The sequence below is a fragment of the Lolium perenne genome, chromosome 4 (assembly GCF_019359855.2).
Source record: "Lolium perenne isolate Kyuss_39 chromosome 4, Kyuss_2.0, whole genome shotgun sequence".
NCBI lineage: Eukaryota > Viridiplantae > Streptophyta > Magnoliopsida > Poales > Poaceae > Lolium > Lolium perenne.
The window spans coordinates 388,609,534-388,631,679 of record NC_067247.2 but is presented as its reverse complement, the minus strand read 5'-3'; the positions used below and the strand labels follow the sequence as shown (position 1 = coordinate 388,631,679).

General features: G+C 46.5%; 3 protein-coding genes across 3 annotated transcripts; all 3 read left to right on the top strand.

The window, feature by feature from the left end:
- The first annotated feature begins 1,338 nt into the window (after positions 1-1,338).
- On the top strand, positions 1,339-7,078 carry LOC127297350 (hydroxymethylglutaryl-CoA synthase). Its single transcript, XM_051327658.2, has 13 exons — positions 1,339-1,507; positions 1,625-1,723; positions 3,865-3,971; positions 4,311-4,443; positions 4,689-4,832; positions 4,938-5,096; positions 5,230-5,303; positions 5,385-5,460; positions 5,693-5,748; positions 5,869-5,956; positions 6,042-6,182; positions 6,276-6,425; positions 6,574-7,078. Exons 2-13 carry the CDS (start codon positions 1,649-1,651, stop codon positions 6,760-6,762), a joined length of 1,392 nt encoding a protein of 463 aa, XP_051183618.1. The 5' UTR covers positions 1,339-1,507; positions 1,625-1,648; the 3' UTR covers positions 6,763-7,078.
- Positions 7,079-7,218: 140 nt separating this feature from the next.
- On the top strand, positions 7,219-10,980 carry LOC127297351 (uncharacterized). Its single transcript, XM_051327659.2, has 4 exons — positions 7,219-7,878; positions 9,435-10,307; positions 10,506-10,596; positions 10,700-10,980. The coding sequence occupies exons 1-2, from the start codon at positions 7,359-7,361 to the stop codon at positions 10,295-10,297; spliced, it is 1,383 nt and encodes a 460-aa protein (XP_051183619.1). The 5' UTR covers positions 7,219-7,358; the 3' UTR covers positions 10,298-10,307; positions 10,506-10,596; positions 10,700-10,980.
- Positions 10,981-14,932: 3,952 nt separating this feature from the next.
- Positions 14,933-19,013, top strand: LOC139830361 (uncharacterized). Its single transcript, XM_071818361.1, has 6 exons — positions 14,933-15,408; positions 15,536-16,052; positions 17,418-17,467; positions 17,550-17,744; positions 18,149-18,245; positions 18,712-19,013. The coding sequence occupies exons 1-2, from the start codon at positions 14,933-14,935 to the stop codon at positions 15,777-15,779; spliced, it is 720 nt and encodes a 239-aa protein (XP_071674462.1). The 3' UTR covers positions 15,780-16,052; positions 17,418-17,467; positions 17,550-17,744; positions 18,149-18,245; positions 18,712-19,013.
- Positions 19,014-22,146: the final 3,133 nt, after the last annotated feature.

The following is a 22,146-nucleotide window of genomic DNA, read 5'->3' as shown; positions in this document are numbered from 1 at the left end:
CATCGAAGTTAATATGTATATACACATATGGAAATATATAGCCTTGTATATATGTGTCTGCTTTTACTTGCAAAATATTAAAAGTTAACATCTAACTACATATTCCTAGTCCGAGATGTTGTAAACAACTGTTAAAGACCCAAGCAATGCCATATTATGATAGAAAGATCAAAAGAGTAGCAAAATATAAAAGTAGTATTCCTTGCTAGTTTTATCACCTCGATCAACCTCAAATAGAAACCAAATTCCAATGAGTCCATCCACAATAATGATGCAATGATTCACAAAAAAAATCGTCTGACATTTCTAGACTCAAAATCATTGAGGAAATTTCAAGATCAATGTTATCTAAGATATCCTTTTCAATACAACATGTAACCAAGCCATACAACCCGTCTTGTAACATAGTTGACCTCAAATAATTGTCCAACAGTTTATGTCCAGAGAAACTTCTTCCAGTCGGGGCTACGTCAGAGGTATAATCAAGACGATATAAATGTGAACCCTTGCAAACATGTACGTACTCATCACCACGTGCGCTGAGCTAAACATCACTTTTCAATGAAAACTAGAAGGATACCCTACGCGTTGCAGCGGGAATTTCTCCGATAACTCTACTTTGTAAAAAACAAAAGGGTATAAGTTGATTGGAATAGGATATTATTTATAGGAACATGCAGGATGCGTAAATATTCAAGAGACTAACTTAAAAAAAACTGACTTAAAATAGTTATGTAGTTGGCGGCTAAAAGTTGATGATGTGGATAATTGGATGACTTAAAAAATAGATGATGTGTCTTGCTTGTAGAGTATTAATGGATGTTAGTGGTGGATGGCATGGACAATTGTATGACTAATAGAATGATGATGTGGATAGCTTGCATGTTGAGATAGACAAACTTAAATGACCTTCTAGTAAGATTTTGCTTTATAAGAGATATAGATATCCCACACTTTCACGAGACACCAGGCCTGGGTTAAGTGTCACTAACTCTCCTGACCACCGAATCGAATGTACTCGATGTCATGCGTGCGAAAGAAGGAAAGATGAGCACCAGTGCCACCACGACGTGTCAAGCCGAGTATAGTATACATCTCTCCAAGTTTGACTGCATTAACGGGGCGTGGTGCGTGTGTACAGAAAATAGGTCTGATCTCCAGGATCGTGGGGATCCCGGTCTCCACGATCGTGGCTCGGACGCAGAGAACTCCAACACGACCGCCAGCCGCAGGATGAGAATCGGGATTCCCCGAGGCGACAGCCGGTCGATACTACCGAGGGAGGCCGTGTCCGTAATTACCACCACCACCTACCGCTCGCAACCTCAACATCGGGGAAGAGAAAGACGAGGAAGGAAAATCCTTTTTCGAAGAGAAAAAGCGGCGAGCGGCGTATATATACGGCGCGGAGCCTGGCAGAGTCCACCACCTCGCCTCGCCTCGCCTCGCCTGCTACCATCCCGCATCTCCCTCGGCGATCCGCGTTCTTCTTCGTCTTCTCTCACTGGTACGGTTCCGTCTCTCCCTTCTTCTTTTGATCTACGGTCTGATCTGCGAGGGATTGGAACTGCAATCTCGCCTCCCTGTCTGCTTCGTTTGTTCATGTGGTCTTGTTTGGTTGCAGCTGAAGTTCGGAAACTAGGGAGAGATGGAGGCGGAGAGGGTCAAGGACGTGGGCATCCTCGCCATGGACATCTACTTCCCGCCCAACTGCGTGCGCCAGGTACCAGTTACCACACCACACACACACTCTCTCTCAGCCATGATTTTATTACATCACCGTATTTTCCTACCCGTAAAAGGAAAAAAAAAAACAGAGCATCGGCTCTGAATTCCCGGTCTGCTCGCCCGTTTCAGTCGTTAAAACATCGTAAAATTTAAATCCAAGACCACGCTCTTTGTGTGTGGTTGGTGAGTGGAGTTTTTTGTTGTTGTTGTTCTTGTTGCTGGGAGCCAGTTGTTCACGTGAGAGCGCGTTCAGGCGTTGAGTCCTTTGGGTTGGGGGTGTGTGCAGACAGACAGAGTCAGTTTCAGATTAAGAAAAGAGGCTGCCGTTATCTGTTGAAAGCTTGTCACCATTCGACCTGTTCTACGTCTGGTCAGATTCAAATATCGCAGCCATTAATGTACAAGAATAATTGTATTAAGTCCGTGTCAACTTAATTCATCTATCCTAGCCGTGTAGCTAGAGATGGGAAGGAAATGCACGCCAGGGGGATCATGTAGATTGGTAGTAACGTAAAACAGTTACATTTGGCACTCTCTGTAGCTCTTAATTTGAACTGTACTAGTACTCCAGCTGGTACCAGTGCAAAGAAACCTTGCTGGGTGTTTCCAAAATGCGCAACCTGGTGGACATTGCTTACTTGAGGAATGTTGTCACGCTTCCAAAAGAAAAATACACCGAGAAGATGCCGGCCGAATGGGCTTTGTAGGAGCTGTAGGGCCCTCCTCTCCTGTTTAAGTTTAAGCTTAATTAAGGCTGTGTGGACAATTAAGCAGCTGATGCCGACGGCTGTCAAAGCATCTCTTTCCTATCATAGGCTTGTGAACCCAGCAGGTGTTTCGTGCGCACGTGTTCATCAGATTCGCAAGTCGATGCTGTCCACTTGGAAATTCTGCAGAATTTTGTGGTCGTGTAGAACTTGTTGCGAAAGGCTTACATATATATGGTGATAATATTAGGTGGCGGTTGGAATGAGATGCCAGGAGATGTGGACGAGGTTGACTCTAACAAATGAGTGTGAATGAGCTGTTGATGTTAGTCATGTGCCTGAGCTTTATTTGTGTAACACAAGGCAAAGGTGTTATTAAATACTATATACGGCTGTCCCGGAAATAAGAGATCTGCATCATGAAGCTTTAAGTAATATCGTCCTCTAGAAAAACTGGTTTATAATTCGCAGCAGTCCCATGGGGATCACATAGATTGTTAGTAATGTCAAAGCAGTTACATTTGGCACTCTCTGTAGCTATTAATTCGCGCTGTACGAGTTCCTCCAGCTGGTGGTACTAGCGCAAAGAAAGCTTGCTGGGTGTTTCCAGAATGTGCGAGCTGGTGAACGTATGTTGTCACACTTTGTTAAACAGAAAAAAATATGCCGAGAATTAAGATGCCGGCCGAACAAGCTTTGTAGGCGTAGTAGGGCCCTCGTCTTCTGCTTAAGCTGATGCCGACGGCTGTCAAAGCGTCTCGTTCCTATCATAGGCTTGTAAACCCAGCAGGTGCTTCGTGCGCACGTGTTCATCATATTCCCAATATCGATGCCGTCCACTTGGAAGATCTGCAGAATTTTGTGGCTGTAGATAACTTGTTGCAAAAATGCTTATATATATGATGATAATATTAGGTGGCGGTTGGAATGAGATGCCATGGGACGTGGACGAGGTTAACCCTATCAAATGAGTGTGAATGGTTCTGATCTGTTGATGTTAGTCATGTGCCTGAGATTTCTTTGTGTAACACAAGGCAAATGTGTTATTAAATACTATACACGGCTGTCCCTGAAATGAGAGATCAGCGTCATTAAGCTTTAAGTAATATCGTCCTCTTGGAAAACTGTTCTATGAAAGCATTAATATGGATCCTTCTCTGTTCATTAGATTCTGTTGATCATAAAAGAATCTATTGAGTTTAAACCGAATAAAGACTTTAGAGGCCACTATACAACAACCCATCATTATCCAACGGCGTTTTAGTGCTTGTACAGTTTTTTTTGTTGCATCTCTTCTAGTACCTCTTTCATTTTTTTACTTATCGACCTCATTCACTCACAGATCAACATTTTATTTCAATTCTCTTTATTATTTTCGTAAAATAAAGTTTTCTACTAGCTTGAAAAATTTACATGATGCTGGTTGTAGGAAGAACTGGAAACTCATGATGGCGTGAGCAAAGGCAAGTACACCATTGGGCTTGGGCAGGATAGCATGGCCTTTTGCACTGAAGTGGAGGATGTCATTTCAATGAGGTATGATTATCTTCCTAAGTACAAAATACTCATATTCTCCTATCTTTTTTCTTGGTCTTCCTCCGGACTTATGCTCGTACTACTTGACTATACTGCTCGATCTACCAACTACTAGCGATGTTAGAGAAAAAAAAGTACAATATGGTTGGCTGTTAACGTAACTATACAGCCTTCGAGATGCCCTGTATTTGCCTCTGAAGTCCAAACAATTGATATCATCTCAAGTGTTTGGACATCAAAACCAGACATGAACATGTTGTGTTTTTAATGTCTGAACAATATATTCTTTACCATTTTATTCCTGCTTATATCATTTAACTGATTAAGACTTTCTCTCAGCTTGACAGTGGTGAAGTCCCTCCTGGAAAATTATAAGATCGATCCAAAGTGCATTGGACGTTTGGAAGTTGGCAGTGAAACTGTTATAGACAAGAGCAAGTCTATAAAGACATGGTTGATGCAAATTTTCGAGGTTTGTTTCATTCAGTAAGAATATGCTAACAAGTTTTTTTTTATTTCTAGGTGTAACTTTGTCTAGCACGTCTTATGTACATAACTAAATAATATGTTATGTATTTCAATTTTCAAAACTCTTAGGCATTATTTTAAGATTTCTGCAACACCAGTACTTTTTTTTGGAAAGGCTAGTACTTCTATTTACAAGCAGACAATTCCTTTTGGTAAAGTATTTCCCGTAACACTATTCTCTAAACGCAGGAATGTGGTAATACTGACATTGAAGGAGTTGACTCCTCAAATGCGTGCTATGGAGGAACAGCTGCTTTGTTTAACTGTGTTAATTGGGTCGAGAGCAACTCATGGGACGGGCGTTATGGACTCGTTGTTTGCACAGACAGCGCGGTATGCAATCTGATTTTGTGACCGGAACACAAAACTGTATTACTTGACCGTGACAACAAGTATTCCTGATGCTGACATCTTAGGTCCATGTTGACAACTTATCAGGTTTATGCTGAAGGGCCAGCTCGTCCTACTGGCGGTGCAGCTGCTATTGCAATGTTGATTGGACCAAATGCTCCTATTTCATTTGAAAGCAAATATAGAGGATCTCATATGGCACATGTTTATGACTTCTACAAGCCTGATCTTGCGAGTGAATATCCGGTACATCACAATTTTTGACAATTCATGCAGCCAAACTCTGTTTAGATTGACCACTCTTGAAATATACTGGAAATGAATTTATGTGGTCTGCCAATGTGAACATCCCTTTTTACAAGATATAAATTACATGCAGGTGGTTGATGGGAAGCTATCACAGACGTGCTATCTCGTGGCACTGGATTCTTGCTACAAAACCTTCTGCAAAAGGTAAGTTGTAATCCTCTCACTTACACGGGTTAATCAAGCTGACCATTGATTTGACCAGAACTGATCTCTTTAATCTTTCAGGTATGAGAAGATTGAGGGGAAGCAATTTTCAATTGTAGATGCAGATTCTTTTGTATTCCATTCTCCATACAACAAGGTATGATAAAACCCCGCTCTATGTACCCTTTGGCATCTCAGTGGAACTGCCAATTACACAGACAATATTGTGAAAACAGTCTACCATCTGCACTTGTTCCCAGAATGCAGTTCCTATAATCATGGTCACTGTTTGGGCATCACACCATTGCAATTTGAGATACACCATGTATGGTCATTTGTTTTGTATCATACTATTGTTTACAATCTTTTCTATGTTTTTCTATGTGCAGCTTGTACAGAAAAGTTTTGCTCGTTTATACTACAATGACTTCTTGAGAAACTGCAGGTTAGTCAGTACTGTATTAGGAACTATATGCCTCTATATTTTTTATTAGTACTTTCTTTTGTTCAAAAAAAAAAATATTAGTACTTTCTTACTGACTAAAATTTCTGTTTGGTCAAATAGTACTGTTGACAAAGACTTGAGAGAAAAATTGGAACCCTTTTCGAGCCTGTCATCTGAGGAAAGCTATCAGAGCCGAGACCTTGAGAAGGTAAATAAAAGTTAAATCACTCAAAAAGTTCTTCCATGCAATAACTCATGCTTCGAAGTTAATTTGTGCTACCTTATATATGCAGGTTTGTCAGCAAGTTGCAAAGAACCTGTATGGTACCAAGGTTCAACCAACAACATTGATCCCAAAAGAACTCGGGAATATGTACACGGCATCACTCTATGCTGCTTTTGCATCAGTTCTCCATAACAAACATGATACTCTGGTATAAATCACGCTCCTGGTTTTTCTTCGGTTCTGATAAACATCAAACTAAATTAACCTCTCCCATTTCCGTTTCCTCTTTTGAAATGTTCAGGCAGGCCAGAGGATTGTCATGTTTTCTTATGGCAGTGGCATGACGTCGACAATGTTCTCCCTCAAAATTAACGAAGGCCAGCATCCATTCAGCCTATCGAACATTGCAAGCATAATGGATATTTCCAACAAATTGCAGTCTAGGCATATCGTAAGTCTTTCATGAAGTTCTCCGTTTATCATCAGCGTTCATTGTGGTTTAATTGCCAGGGCTACAATACCATGTCACTCGCTGCATTGACCTTACTCATTGCAAACCTCAAGCTTGGCTCTGTCTCACCATATATCTTCTACGGCAGGTCCCACCGAAGCAGTTCGTTGAGGCGCTGAAGCTGGGTGAGCACCGCTACGGTGCGAAGGATTTCGTCACCAGCCAGGACACATCCTTGCTCGCCACAGGGACCTACTATCTCACCCATGTCGACTCCATGTACCGAAGGTTCTACGCCGTGAAGGGTGCCGCTGCGCCGATATCCAACGGCCACTGATCAACCGTGCCTGGCTGCAATAAGCGTGCAAACCGCGAATGCTTTTAGGCTATCTGGCAGGGCAGGGGAAGAAAAAAGCTGGGGGGCCTGCTTAGGTTAATTTCTGTCTGAATTGTAAGTTTGTAAAGTTGGAGCTGCGGCCTGCGTGCGTGATTGTTGTAATGCTTTGTCAGTGAGAATCTTTGGTTCTTTAGTGAAACATTCACACACCTTGTTGGGTTTAAGGTGCAATTACGTGATTGATCCTGTTTGTTCACCCATTGTTTGAATATCATCTGAATGACAGTCAACATCTACATGATTTGATGATATTTCACACATTTCTAGATGCTCTAAAATTTCTTGCTCGAATTAGTACGCAGAAAATATCAACATCTACATGATCTGAAGTTTGTTGCTCAAAAATATTTTACAGCCACTACTAGAAGCTTCACCCGAACTACACCGCTGCCTCCACAAACCGACCAGACCATCTTCACCCGAACCACACCGCCGCCCTCTGCTCTGCTGCCCCCATCCTCGCAAAGTCCTCCGCCCCAGCGCCGCCGCCGCCGCCGCCGCCGCCGCTTCCTCCTCCCTCCCGCCGGCCCCCCATCATGGAGGTCGAGGACGAGGAGACCCTGACCGCGCTCCTGGAGGCCGCGAGGACCCGGGAGGGCCGGGCCGCGCTCGCCGACGCGCTCAGCGACACCCTCTGCCTCCTGCCCGCCTCCCCGGTGCCGCTGCTCCTCCTGCGCCTCCGCCTCGTCCGCAACCTCCTCGCGGGCGACTCCAACAACCAGCGCACCTTCGTGCTCCTCTCGGGCCCCGCCGCGGTCGCCTCCTCCGTGCTCGCCCTCCCCTCCCTCGCCCCCGACGTCGCGCGCGCCGCGCTCCAGGCGCTCGGCAACGCCGCGCTCGGCGGGGACCGGAACCGCGAGGCCGTCTGGGACGCGCTCTTCCCGGGGCCGCTGCGGGAGCTCGCCGGGGTCCCGGACGCGGGGGTCGTGGACCCGCTCTGCATGGTGCTCGACACCTGCTGCTCCGGCGAGGCCGGCCGCGCGAGGCTCCGGGAGCTCTGCCATCAGGACGTGGGGCTGCCGATACTCGTCCAACTCGTCACTACCGCCTCGCGAGGTGAGTCTCGCCATTATCGGATTCTGATTCTGCACATTCACGCATGTCTGCTGCTAGAGCCTACATTTGCAATTTGGTTCGTAGCTGCATCTTCTAGTTTTTTATAAATATAAAATTACGGGTTGCTTATTCTTATGAATCTGTGTTACGGTTGCCATGCTGTGGATTGGTTCAATACAAGTAGGATGTGCACATTGTAGATTATTTCAGCAATGGAAGTGTTTGGCCAAGTGTTGAATAAGTCAGCAGCTATGAACATGCCTTTGATCGAATTGGATATATCAGATGTTGGATGCCTATGTTTCATTGCTAAGGAACAAGTAATATTCAGTGGTGGTAGTGCATTTACCGTTTGATTTTGATTATTCAGGGAATACTTTTTATTTGGAGAACTTGAATTCATAGCACCTGTTTGTTTGGTTCAACTTTTTAAAGCATGTTAGCACGATTGCACAACCTGTTCCTACTTCTTGGTAAGCAGCAATGTAGGTTCAATATGTTGCTAAAGTATTCGTCAATTGCTTTATAGTTTGAACTATTACAATGTGTTTCCTCAGATAGCTGCATGGCTCATGTCTTAAAAGTGCAGAGTCTAAAGTTGCCTGTGACATACGTACCAGAAAACCAAATATGACCTTTGGAAGACAATTTTACTTAGCATTGGCATATGGATGTTATTGTTACCTTATTTATTTTTTTACTTGTTATAACTAGGATGTAGTCAAAGGTCGCTCCGTGTTCTCTGGTTGATTCATTTGGTTCTCCCATTCACACATCATGTCTGCTGCTAGATGCCTTGATTTGCAATTTGTTTCTTAGCTGCATCTTCTAGTTTTTTAAATGTAAAATTACGGGTTGCTTATTCTTATGAATCTGTGTTACGGTTGCCATGCTGTGGATTGGTTTGATACAAGTACAATGTGCACATTGCAGATTATTTCAGCAATGGAAGTATTTGGCCAAGTGTAAAATAAGTGAGCAACTATGAGCATGCGTTTTGTTGAATTGGATATATCAGATGTTGAATGCTTACGTTTTTTTGCTAAGGAACAAGTAATATTCAGGGATGGTAGTGCATTTACCGGTTGATTGTGATTATTCAGGGAATACTTTTTTTTTGGAGAACTTTAGTTCATAGCACCTGCTTGTTTGGTTCAACTTTTTAAAGCATGTTAGCACAATTGCACAACCTGTTCCTACTTCTTGGTAACAAACAATGTGGTATCACAGGTTGTTATGTTTGCTGAAGTATTCGTCAGTTGCTTCATAGTTGGAACTGTTACAATGTGTTTCCTCAGATTGCTGCATGGCGCATGTCTTGAAGTGCATAGTCTAAACTTGCCTGTGGCATATGTACCAGAGAACCATATATAACCATTGGAAGACAATTTTACTTAAACATTGACATACAGATGTTATGGTTACCTTATTTGTTTACTTATTATAACTAGGATGTAGTCAAAGGTCGCACTTTGTTCTCTGGTTGATTCATTTGGTTCTCCCATTCCTTCCATGGTTTGCTTGTGTATGGTCATAACCTTAATTACCAATTGCAGTGGGGCACAAGGAAGAATGGTTGGAGTGGCTTCTCGTCAAAATCTGTGTTGAAGAGGAGATGTTTGAAACCTTGTTTACAGCCTTAGGTTCAACTGATAGTGCTGAGCATAGTGATGGTGGTGAATCTGGAAATGGGTTTACTGCTAAGCATGCATTTCTTCTGGGTACATTGTCAAGATGTTTGACCGAACGACCTGAAGAAGTTATTGTCTCAAACAGTTTTGCACTTCACGTCCTGAATGTGCAGAAGCATGCTGCTGAGAATGTGGATTTTACTTGCCGGGGTAGCTCTTCTCTTCCAACTGGTTGCCCTGAAATCGATGTCCTTGGATATTCGTTGCTGCTCTTGAAGGACATATGTGCATGGGAACCCGCTTCGTCAGAGAGTGAAGCTCCTGTTGACTCACTGTTGCAAACTGGTCTTGTAAAACACCTTCTGAAGTACCTACGTGATCTTGAGCTCCCAAGTACAATCAGAAAAGCGATTGCAAAGGAACAAGGAGATCAACAACCAGCCCTTGCAAGTGCAAAAGTCTGCCCATACAACGGTTACAGGAGAGATATAGTTGCCATCATTGCCAATTGCTTGCACGGAAGGAAACAGGTGCAGGATGAGGTTAGGCAGCTAAATGGGATCATGTTGCTATTGCAGCAGTGTGTCATTGATGAAGGAAATGCATACTTGAGGGAGTGGGGTTTGCTAGCTGTGAAGAACTTGCTTGAAGAAAATGAGGAAAACCAGAAGGAGGTCTCTGAACTTCAGATGCAAGAACCAATCTTAACTCCAGAGATTGCAGATATAGGCCTAAGAGTGGAGATCGACAAGAAAACTGGACATCCAAAACTGGTCAATTCCTCCTGATGTAGAAAAGGTAAACTAGAATCTGTTGTGTAAATGTAACTGGGTCTGCATTTGCTCTACAGCTTGTGATCCTGTAACACTAGTTAATTTTGAACAGTTGGTCTGCTGTACAGTTTCCCAAAGTGCTTAGCAAAGAATGTTTCTGGCGCATTTGAAATCTGATTCGTTACTTCTGTTGTCTAAATTTGTCCTTGTCATATTTGTGCAGTACTTGTGATCGGCAATGCCTGGACATACTATCTGGATGCATGGTTAACTTTGCACATGAAGATGATGCTACTAGTATACGAGATATCAAGGTGAGCATTAGATTGTTTCCGCAATCTGCTATGAATAAATTTTAACTGGTTTAAGAAGTTATGACTGTTGCATTGAGTTATCTGAGATCATTTTATTCTGCAGATTTTTCACTTTGGTCCTGCTTTGTTGGAGAAGAAAACCAGGGGAAACTTCTATGGTCATCGTTCCTCTAGACATCAGTGAGAGAAATGTAAATGTTGTGTGCTGTTGCCCCAGGGGGGAATAGGCGAATAGCGGTTATATTCTCATGAAGTCTGCCATCTTGAACTTTAGTGTTGGCTATGGCTAACAGATTCCACTAGTCTGCCATTTTAAACTTTTGTAGTGAGCTATGACTACCAGAGATTCAAACATTTTATGCAAGACACAAAATGTTACAGATTTGGATTGTTGTGCACTGCAGCTGTGGGCTTGATTGCGATTCATGTTTCGGCACTTAAAGTTGGCGTGTGGTAATCAACGGTTACTATGTCTGTCTTGTGAATGCGTTGACAGTCACGGACTCACTTTACTGCTTTTTTTTGGTTACTTTGGTGCTGAACATTTGCAAGCTCACTATAGATTTTGCAGTTAGCACTGCCTTATTAGAGATGGGGATACTAATAACCACCTGCAATCAGCCCAAGGAAGATGCAGGTATAGGTGAATCTCAGACCTCCTACTACAGGATGGCACCTGGAACAAGCAGCGCTTGTGGCAGTTCTTGCAAAACAGAGATCTTAAAATTCAGACATCACCTCATCGGGATGAAGATGACTTCATTGCTTGGCATCCAGCTAACGTGGCATATTCAGTGCTAAAAGCGCCTACGGACTCGACCATCTTGGAAAGTAATATGGAACTTCCCAGTACCGCCCATGGAAAATATGTAGGAATGCAATTTCAACACAACTGAACTTAGCGAGGAGAGGCATGGCCACCTCAAGCTTAGAGCATCTCCACTCGTTGGCGCTCCCCACGGCTAAATCCGGACGAAACAACCGCCGGATTGGACGAAATAAAGTCGTGGGGAGTTCCGTATTTCCAGTCGTCCACCCGGAGTTCGGCGGACATAGTTTAAATTCAAACAAAGCGTCGTCCCGCGCTACAAGTACGGCCAGTTGATCGGCAAAAGGAGCAAAAGGATCAGCCACAGATCGGCGATCAGAGGGAAATTAGATGGAAACAGGCTCATCGGCAGTCCCAGCCGGCACGGCGGTGTCCGACGGACCAGTTTCCTCACACGCCGTGGCCGAAGCGGCAGCGGCAATCGACGACGAAGCAGCGGCAGTGGACGTCGAAGCAGCGACGGTCGACGAGGTAGACGGTGAGGAAGCCGAGGTAGGAGCCGGCGGAGACGACGAAGGACTGGCCGGAGTGGCTCGGAGGATGTCGCTGCGGTGGCCCTGGTACCAATTCCTCGTCTCCTCGTCCATCAGTTCCATGTTGCCGCCGCCCATCAGGAACGCCAAGTCTGTGTTCCTCTTCTTCGCCGCCGCCGTCGTCTTCAGCAGGGCGATCCGGACGCCTTGGTTGGCGAGCATCTCCCGCCACCTGCCGTCGAACTTGTCGTTCCTCCCGTCGGCGTGCGACCTCAAGTCGGCCCAGCACTTGTCGATCGACGCCTGCATCCTGTCGGCGGGATTGCCCGTCTTTCTGAGCTCTTTGAGCTTCTTCTGGCCGAGTTCAGGGCGCCCTTCCGCCGCGCCAGCCGCCGGAGCGTCGGGATTGTACTGCTCGGTCTTGCTCTTCGAGAGGGTCGTGCGGATTTCCTTCCACTTCTCGCTGTTCTCGAGGCGGGCGTAGACGTTCAGGAACTTGAACTGCATGCCGGTGTCGTCCGTGTACATGTCCAAAGCACGGCGCAGCTGGGGAAAAAGAGCATGGCGATACGGGTCAGCTCACGACGATGTACACGGTGCACAGCTAACCTCGGTGATGCAAGGTCGACGGAGCATACCTTTTGCTCCAAGTCGTGGCCGCTGATCGGCCGTTCTTCGACCTCCTCCTGTATGCCGTGCCATTTGCTGCACGCCGTCTGCATGAGCCCCCAATGGGTGGCCATTTCCTTGTCTCCCCGGTACACGTTCATGTTCGTCTTGTTGAAGTAGGGATCAACGAGTTTGCGTTCATCGTACGCCTGCTTCACTCGAAGCCAATATGTGTCGAACGACTGATTGGCCCCGGTTATGCCGTTCATGGACACGGCCATCCAAGCTTCGGCGAGGCACTCCTCTTCCTTCGGCGTCCATTTGATACGCGGTTCGGCAGGCGGCGAGTCCTTCTTCCTCTTCTTCTTCCCCTTCGACAGGTTGGCGGCGGCTTGAGTTGGCTGTTCTTCTTCTTCGTCTTCTTCTTCGACGGCTTGGCTTCCGTCGGCCACATCCACCACATACTCGTTGCGCGCTGCGACAGCTGCCGTCGCCCTCGCCTCCTCTTGCGTGAAGAACCCCGGGCTCGCAGCGGCGGCCATGGAGCCGGAGGTGATCATCTCGTGGATCTCCTCTTCGTTCGGCGCCGCCATCGCACCGAACGGGAGCGGCCCTCGTCGCAGGGCCGGCGAGGTGCCCTCGAACTGGCCGCCGCTGCCGACGTCAAGCTCGGGCGGCGACGGCGTGAACCTGGACGGTTGGACGTAGGCGCCCTCTTGGAACATGGCAGGCGGCGACGGCGAGTACATCGAAGGGGAGAAGGACGACGGGGAACTGGTTGTACCTTGCGTCGGCCATTGGCCAGGGAACATGGCGCCGCCGCCGCCGCTCATGGCCATGCTGATCTTCCTCGCTTGTTCGTCCTGGGCCGCCGCCGCCCTCTTGGCGGCGGCTTTTTTCACCCTCTCCGCCCTGCCGCTTGTTTCCACCTCGCGCTGTTTCTCGTCCGCCGCCCACTCGGCGTTCGTCATGCCCGGTGGCCGCTCCTTCTTCGCCCGCGGCTTCCTTGTCGTCGCCTTCGGCGGCATTGTGATGGACGAGAAGACGAGGAGGAGAGCGGTGGTGGACGAGAAGACGACGCCGGGAACTGGAACTGGAAGACGAGGAGGAGAATGGACAAATTCGGCGGGAGAGAATTGGGATATGCAAGCAAATTGGAGGGAATGGGGATATGCAAGCAAATTGGAGGGAAAATCGACAGGATTTGGTTTTCCTGTCGCCGACTACGCGGGTCCACACGACGTTTCGCGCCAAAATCTTTCGTCCGGAGTCCCCTAGCGCGCCCCGGGGGACCGGGGATGGCGTGGGCTCACTACACCACGGTATAGATATAGGGGCACTTGTCCTAGTGGCACTTGTCAAAGTGCGGCTAATAGTAGCCAATTAGTGGCACTTTGCCGAAGTGCCCCTAATTGTATACCTATTGGGGCACTTTTCAAATGCCCCAATATGTGTATATCTACTAGGGCACTTTTTAAAGTGCCCCAATAGATATATACCTTTTGGGGCACTTTTAAATGCCACAATTGATCATTTGGGCACTTTTCAAATTCCCCAATATGTGTATACCTACTAGGGCACTTTTTGAAGTGCCCCAATAGATGTATACATTTTGGGGCACTTTTAAATGCCACAATTGATCATTACTGAGATAAACCAATGCTATAGCTAGCATATAGTTAACAGGGATAGAAACATAACATTAGCATATACAAACATCCTATATCAGCCACCAGTAGCATTGGTAATCCTATAGCTAGCATATACAAACATAACAGCTAGTAGCATTGCCAAATTCTATAGTTAACAGGGATTGTTAACTATATACTAACATTGCAGTTCATTCAGACTTGAAAGCTGATAGAAAGAGGAAAAGCTGCACGTGGAAGCAATATTCCATACATATATAGTAACATTGCAGTTTACTCAGACTTACCCATATTGCATAGTAGCAGTACTTAACAGTAGCATAGACACATAGCAGTTCATTTCTAATAGTCCATACTTAGCAGCACTTAACAGTCAGCGGCACCTGCGTATGTTCCGCTGCTTCCCAACTGGCCGTGGATGGTACCGGAGCTCGTCGTGATCGACAGCGACGACAAGAACCAGTAGGCACAGGCGTTTTAGGGTTTTTATTTTCCTTTATTTTACTATGTAAATTATGTTTTCATGTCAAAAAATACAAAATCTAAAAAAATGCGTCATGCCGCTGGAGCCACCCTCCCAACGTAACCCAACGCAAACAGACGCGCAACCGATTTCGACCATTTGAGCCGATGCAAACGGATATTTTCGGCGTCCGAATGCGTCGCCCCGTTGGAATGTACTGGCCAAAAGCCCAAAACTACGCTCCAAATCAGCTTAAAGCAGCTATCTAGTTTCGAGGGGGTAATTTATCCCGTAAATCATATTTGAGGGGCTTATGTGCTCCACTTTAAATCTGAGGAGGTTAAACGTCTTAAACCTGAAACATAGGGGGTTATCTGGACTTTACTCCCACCCAAAATTAATCCCAGCCAGCGCCCGTCAAGCCGCAGCCAGCGCCCGCATTGCCACCGCAGTCAGATCGAGACATGGCGCCGCAGCTGACCGGCGCGCCCGGCTCGGTGGCGGCGGCGGGCCGCGCCTCCGCGCTCGTCAAGCCGCAGTTCCACCACTACCACCACCACCGCCTCCCCCGCGCCACCACCACCACCCCTCGCTCCTCTCCAAGCCCGCCTTGTTGTCCGTCTACTCCCTCTCGCTGCTCCTCGCCTTCCTCATCCTCCTCCACCTCTCCACGCCGGCGATCGCCGCCGCGCGTCCTCCTCGACGACACCCCCTCCCCCCGGACCAGGCGATGAAGCTGAAGATCAACAAGGCGTGCGACCTCGCCTCCATCTTCGTTCTCCCTCCCCGGTAGAGCACCCCTCACCGACCAACCCGTCCCCAATTCCCCTCCCCTCCCGCTGCCCGTTGAATTTGTTCGCTACTGGCGCGCGATTTGTTCCGTGTGTGATCATTGTGTGTTAGTTTCGTGATCTAGGAGGAGCCGGGGGAGCGGCGGTGGCGGGGCCAGCGCTTCCGCGTTGGCCGCGGCGGCGTCGCAGCAGCGGCCCCGGTCGATGTCGCAGAAGTCCTTCTCGCAGGGAGGGGGCGGGTCGTTCTCGCAGAGCGTCGGCGCGTCCTTCTCTCAGGGCGGAGGCAGCGGAGCCGTGTCCTTCTCTCAGGGCAGAGGCGGCAGTGGCGCGCTCTTCTCGCAAGGCAGCGGAGGAGCGGCGTTCTCTTAGGTCGGTGGGGCCGGAGGCGCGGCGTTCTCTCAGATCGGTGGAGGTGGAGGCGGCTCGTTCTCTCAGGGCGGAGCTGACGGAGGCGCTTCCTTCTCTCAGGGCGTAGGAGGCGGCGGAGGCGCGGCCTTCTCTCAGGGCGGCGACGGAGGAGGCGCGGCGTTCTCTCAGGCCGGTGGCAGCTTGCCGCTCTTGCATTCGCAGTCGCAGATCTCCCAGGCCTCCCTCGACGAGAACCTCCTCAGCCCTCGCCATCCCTCCCCCGCGCGCGATCAGGTATCATCTATATCCCTCCTCGATCCTTCGTTGTTGCCATTGTGTGGTGAATGGTGATCCTGATTTGATTGATATGTGGGTAACTAGTAGTTTATGATTCCGTCAATCCTGTGGTTGGTCACAGATCAAAGTATGCAACGAATTAATTGGTGTTGGTTACTGCTAGTCGCTCACAGTGAACTCACTTGTGCTTGGTTGATGCGCGGAAGAAATGGTTCAAGTCTCTGCAGTGGACATTTCACTGGGCAAATTTGTAAACCAAGTACTGCTTGATTCTCACTTTTCTGCACGCCGATCGTTCGTGTACTGCATAACTGAAAGTATTAGGAAAACGAGATCCATGTCATTTTCTTCTGCTTGACTGTTTGAAATGGTGAGTTGTGCGGTATGATTGTTCAAAATTGATGTCAGTATGCAGTCCTTATTACTAGGTTTAGTCATCAAGTAAAATTTTCCCTTTAGGCATCATTTTAATCACGACTGTTTTAAAGGGCGAGTTTACATCCAAACCAACAATAATTTTGCTACTAAATGTTTCAGTGAGAGCAGTTATGTTTCTTATTATGCTTACTACTATACAAAGGTGGATTCCTGAATTTTGCTACTACATGTTTCACCGAGAGTAGCTATGGTTCTTAACATAGTTAACTCACCGAATACATGCTATACGCGTCAGTAAGCCTCTGAGTAGCGATTAACTGGCCATTTAATTAGTGATTCGGCCGAATTCGTGAACAATGATCATAGCAGATTAGGTTGCTGGATTAGTTGATACCATGTGTTCACTTGGATCGATATTGAACCCTGATCTGTTTTTGTTTTATTGATTCTATAGAAAGTGAAATCGTGAGATTTGAACAACATATTGAGATTCATTTGTTCTCCTTGCCAGCTGAGTGCTCAGGAGTACTAACAAAACAGAATCCAGTAGGGCATTGAGGTAGCAACTAGCTACCAGCTTTACTGATTCTGAACAGTCATATTCAACTGTCCGTTTTCTGACTTTGGCATCATATTGTGGGATTAGCATAACATTCAGATCAAGTACCATCTGTAAATCTTTAAGCTGAAGATAAGAATGTATCCATATTTGAGTTTAAAGGAAGTCTAGCTCAAGATGGGATTAAAATGGATCATAGCAGATTGTATTGCAGGATAGCATAATGTACACATTTTTTCTTTCTTTTCTAAGGCAAAAGCTTTGCCCCAAGGAGGCATCACTAGATTGTAAGCTCCCATTATTTCTACTTTGATCATAAGGGTGTCCATAACTACGGAAACTTTTGTTCATGTGTTTTGCACTCAAACTACGTTGCTAACAACTAGTGCATCAACTAACTAAGCGCATGTATTTGTTTTCTTCAGCAGGCATACAGAAAAAGTTTGTGCTCGTAGAGACCTCTCTCCAGCAAATTGTAAGCATCGTCGCTGCTTCAGTTCGTTTCCCTACCTTTTTTTGAAACAAAAAGTTTCGTTTATTGAGACATGCTACCGAAGCTTAAGGGACAAGACGATCTCAAGGTGCTCCTTGAAGGCAGCACAAAAAGCAATCCTGACTAGATGAGTGCTCTGAACAACCACACCAGCAAACTCGATGAGATATTATCGACACTTTCAATCCTGAAGCAAATGCAGGAAGATTTGAGGCAATTGAAGGGTGGCATCTTCAGAATCTTTACAAAAGAGATGGAGGTACAATTGCTATGATCAACCACAAGTATTGATACTACTCTGTTCATTTGTCTTTAGAAATTATTCTGATGGTTGACATGTGCATATAAGAAACTATCTTGCTGAGTTACCTGTATGTGAAGTCCTCTCTTATGTCCATATGCGTGGGTTCAGTTTCATATAAACATATTAGCTGGTTTGTATCATTTTCTTTTCGAGGGCATCGTATCATTTTCTTGTGTATCTTAATTATTTTTAGAAGGCATCATTTCCTTGTCTATTCATGGTATAAAAAAGTACCAAATCTCTGTGTGTGCTAGTGCTTATTTCTAGCATTTTACGTTAAAGTTAAAATATGGTTTAAAATACACGTAAAATTCTGTATATGGTTTGACATGCTCAAATCCCATGGCTTCTCTGTACAGGGGATTGTTAGAGCTATCAGTTCTCTCAATAGTTGGCCTGATGCAATGCAAGCACCGACAGCATGTGTCCTTGTTACCCAACTGATTAAATGCACAAGTATTGAAGCATTCCCCTCTTACTCTTCTTTTCTTTGCTTTGCTGACGTTTCCTTTATTTTTAAAGATTTTCTATTTATCTGTAAGACTGTTTCCTTGCTGCACAGCCGGTTCATTGGTGAGACTAGCTTACCTGTTGTGCTTTAACAGGTCCGCAGATTTTATGCCCGGTTATCCTTTAATTTTCCCCCCTTTGTTGCTGCGTGTATACTAGTTTTTCATTTTATCCAACCTGGTAGAAAGAGCCGCAGGGATTATTATCCAGGAGGTGCTTGTACCCCTTCCCAGAGCCCGTTTTTTACATATCATACAGTACGATTTGGTGTGCACCTGGTGAATTGCTGCTAAAATCAATTCTGTAGCTTTAGCCTACCTGCTATTACCTCTGTTTACTTGGCTAAAACATGCTTTTTGGTAGTATAATTTTCATCTCCGTTTTGCTGAATCATATCACTACTTCTCTCAAGGTACAATGCTAAATACTCAAGGTGATGTTGATCACTGATGTCGTACCATCTCAGTTGTCTGGGTTCAACTGAAGGTGATGCTGATCATTGATGTTCGAAGTTGAAATATGGTGATGATTTTGACAGTATACAAACCGAGAGTGTCATAATTTTCGTCTCCGTTTTGCTCTGTGAGACATAGTTAGATATTATGTTGAACGCAAGAAAGTGCATTGGATTCTTGTATGACAGTGTGTATGACAGTATATATGTTGGTACTGTGTGTTCTTATTCATGTATGACAGTATGTGCTCATTCTTGTATGACATAATGTTCATATTATGTGCTCATTCTTGTATGACAGTGAGTAGCACATAAAATGATTTTTGAGGAATTTTGGAAAGTGCCACAAAGTAGATTTTGGGGCACATCTCAAAGTACCCCTAGTTGGATTTAGTGGCACTTGGCAAAGTGCCCCTAATTGGATATAGTGGCACTTGGCAAAGTGCCCCTAATTGGATTTAGTGGCACTTGGCAAAGTGCCCCTAGTTGGATTTAGTGGCACTTGGCAAAGTGCCCCTAATTGGAATTAGTGGCACTTTTACAAGTGCCCCTAATTGGATTTAGTGGCACTTGGCAAAGTGCCACTAGGTAGTGCCCCAAATACTTTTAGAGACGCAAGTAAAGGTGCCACTTCAAAAAGTGCCCCTATAGCTAATTAGTGGCACTTTGGTTCAAATTTGGGGCACTTTGAAATGCCTCAAATCTTATACCGTGATGTAGTGCTCGCCGGATGGATGAAGGGCCAAATCCGGACGAAAACGAGAAACCGGGGGTGCGACTGGACCGATTTACGCCGTCCGGATGGAAAAAACGTCGCTCGGGGGCCTCGTCGGGGAGACGAGTGGAGATGCTCTTATACTTGATCTGTAGCGGTGAGGACGAGGATACCTTCCACATCTTCCTTCGATGCACTCATGCATGCAATCTGTGGTGTGCCATGGCTGAAGTCTGCGATCTGCTGTCGAACGCCTTGCTGAAACCAACGGGGCCAAAGTGGCTCCTTCATCTCATGCATTATATCCCAGAAAGCCAATGAGCGCCTACCTTGATGATATTTGGGCGGACATGGCAATGCCCATAACGAGATGACACACGAGAATCCATGCCCACCGATCGAGGGCTCTCGCCGTTTCTTGTGAGCTACCTCAACTCACTCATGATAATCAAACAGTCTCCTGTTGTAGACGTGGCCAAAGGCAAGATGGTTGTTAACGCGAACAGTTTCCTTGTAGGCAGCAAGGGTTTAAGAAAGCAGAACCACAAACGGATGGTAGACAGTGCTGTGAATAGACAACTAGTATTCACAGTGGGCCAAAGACCAGTACATGTACAATGATACAATATGCAGGGAAACCCCTCACACTATGGGAATATACAGTATATGGGACTATACACCACTAACACACCCCCCCCCCCCCCGCGCAAACTTATGGTGGATCAACAACACTGAGTTTGGAGAGAAAGAAACCATGTTGTGCTCTGGTCTGGACCTTCGTGAAGAAATCAGCAAGCTGTAGCTCAGAAAGGCACATAATGAGGGGCCACAACCTGTTCCTGCACAACATGACGCACGTAGAAGGAATCAACACCTATGTGTTTGGTGAGCTCGTGCTTCACCGGGTCACGCGCAATGTTGATGGCACCAGTACTGTCTGATAAGAGAGGAGTCGGGGCATCAGCAGAGACATTAAAGTCCGCAAGTAACCAGCGTAACAAAGTCACCTCAGCCGTCAAGAGAGCCATCGCTCGCAACTCAGCCTCAACACTCGAACGAGATACTGCAACCTGCTTCTTGGTCTTCCAAGCAAGGAGAGAGCCACCAAGAAAGACACAGTAGGCAGAAAGAGACTTGCGATCCTCCGGATCACTAGCCCAGGTAGCATCTGAATAGGTCTGGAGCTGTAAGGAGCTGGAGCGAGGAAAGAAAAGCTGACGGGAGATAGTGCCACGAAGATAGCGAAGGACACGAAGAAGATGACTATAGTGGACACTAGTGGGAGCAGCCATGAACTGACTCAGAATGTGGACAGGGTAGGAGATATCAGTACGTGTGACAGCAAGGTAGACAAGACTCCCAACCAAGTGACGATAGCGAGTCGGGTCCGGAAGAGGATCACCATCAGTGGAACGGAGGCGGACATTGAGCTCCATAGGAGTCTCGACAATGCGCTCATCACCAATAGTGGCACGAGTGAGAAGGTCCTGAATATACTTCTCCTGGGAGATATAGAAGCCATCGGAGGTAGAGGAAACCTCAAGCCCAAGAAAGTAGCGTAGAGGACCAAGATCAGTCATGAGAAACTGATCGCGAAGACGGGCCTTGACAAAGGCAATGTACTCAGGGTCGTCGCCTGTGATGATCATGTCATCAACATAAAGAAGAAGCAGAGTCCGACCACGAGAGGATGTGTGGACAAAGAGCGCAGGGTCATGTGCGCTAGGGATGAAACCAGCAGCTGTGACCACAGAGGCAAAACGCTGAAACCAGGCGCGAGGGTCTTGCTTAAGGCCATAGAGAGAGCGCCGGAGACGACAGACCATGCCATCGGGAACAGAGTAGCCAGGAGGTGGCTGCATGTATACCTCCTCGGTCAACTCACCATTCAGAAAAGCATTCTGCACATCAAGCTGACTGACAGACTAGTGACGAACAGAAGCAACGACAAGAAGAGTACGAACAGTGGTCATTTGAGCCACTGGAGCAAAGGTCTCGTCATAGTCACGACCATTGATACGTCCAAAACGTATCTACTTCTCGAACACTTTTGCTATTGTTTTGCCTCTAATTTGTGTATTTTGGATACAACTAACACAGACTAACGCTGTTTTCAGCAGAATTGCTCTGGTGTCTCGTTTTTGTGCAGAAATTCAACTTTCGGGAAAATCCTCGGAATTTATACCAAAGGGCCTATTTTACCAGAAGAATCACGGAGCCAGAAGGGCAGGCCTAGGGGAGGCCCAGGGCCCCCAGACGCTAGGACGGCGCGGCCTGGAGGGGGGGCGCGCCGCCCTAGCGTGTGGCCCCCTCGGCTGCCCTCTGACGCCCTCCTCTGGATTACTTAAAGGTTTCGATCTAAAAACGCGAGGCAGGAAGTCGAAGTCGCCATAAACCCTCCAGTACGCCGCCACATCGCGAAACTCCGTCTCGGGACCAGAAACTCCGTTCTGGCACTCCGCCGGGACGGGGAATTGGAGGAGATCATCGCCATCATCACCATCGACGCCTCTCCATCGACCAGCAATGTTTCCCCCATCCATGTGTGAGTAATTCCCCCGCTGTAGGCTGAAGGGGATGGTAGGGATTGGATGAGATTGGTCATGTAATAGCATAAGATTGTTAGGGCATAGTGCCTAGTGTCCGTAATTGGTACTTTGATGATATTGTTGCAACTT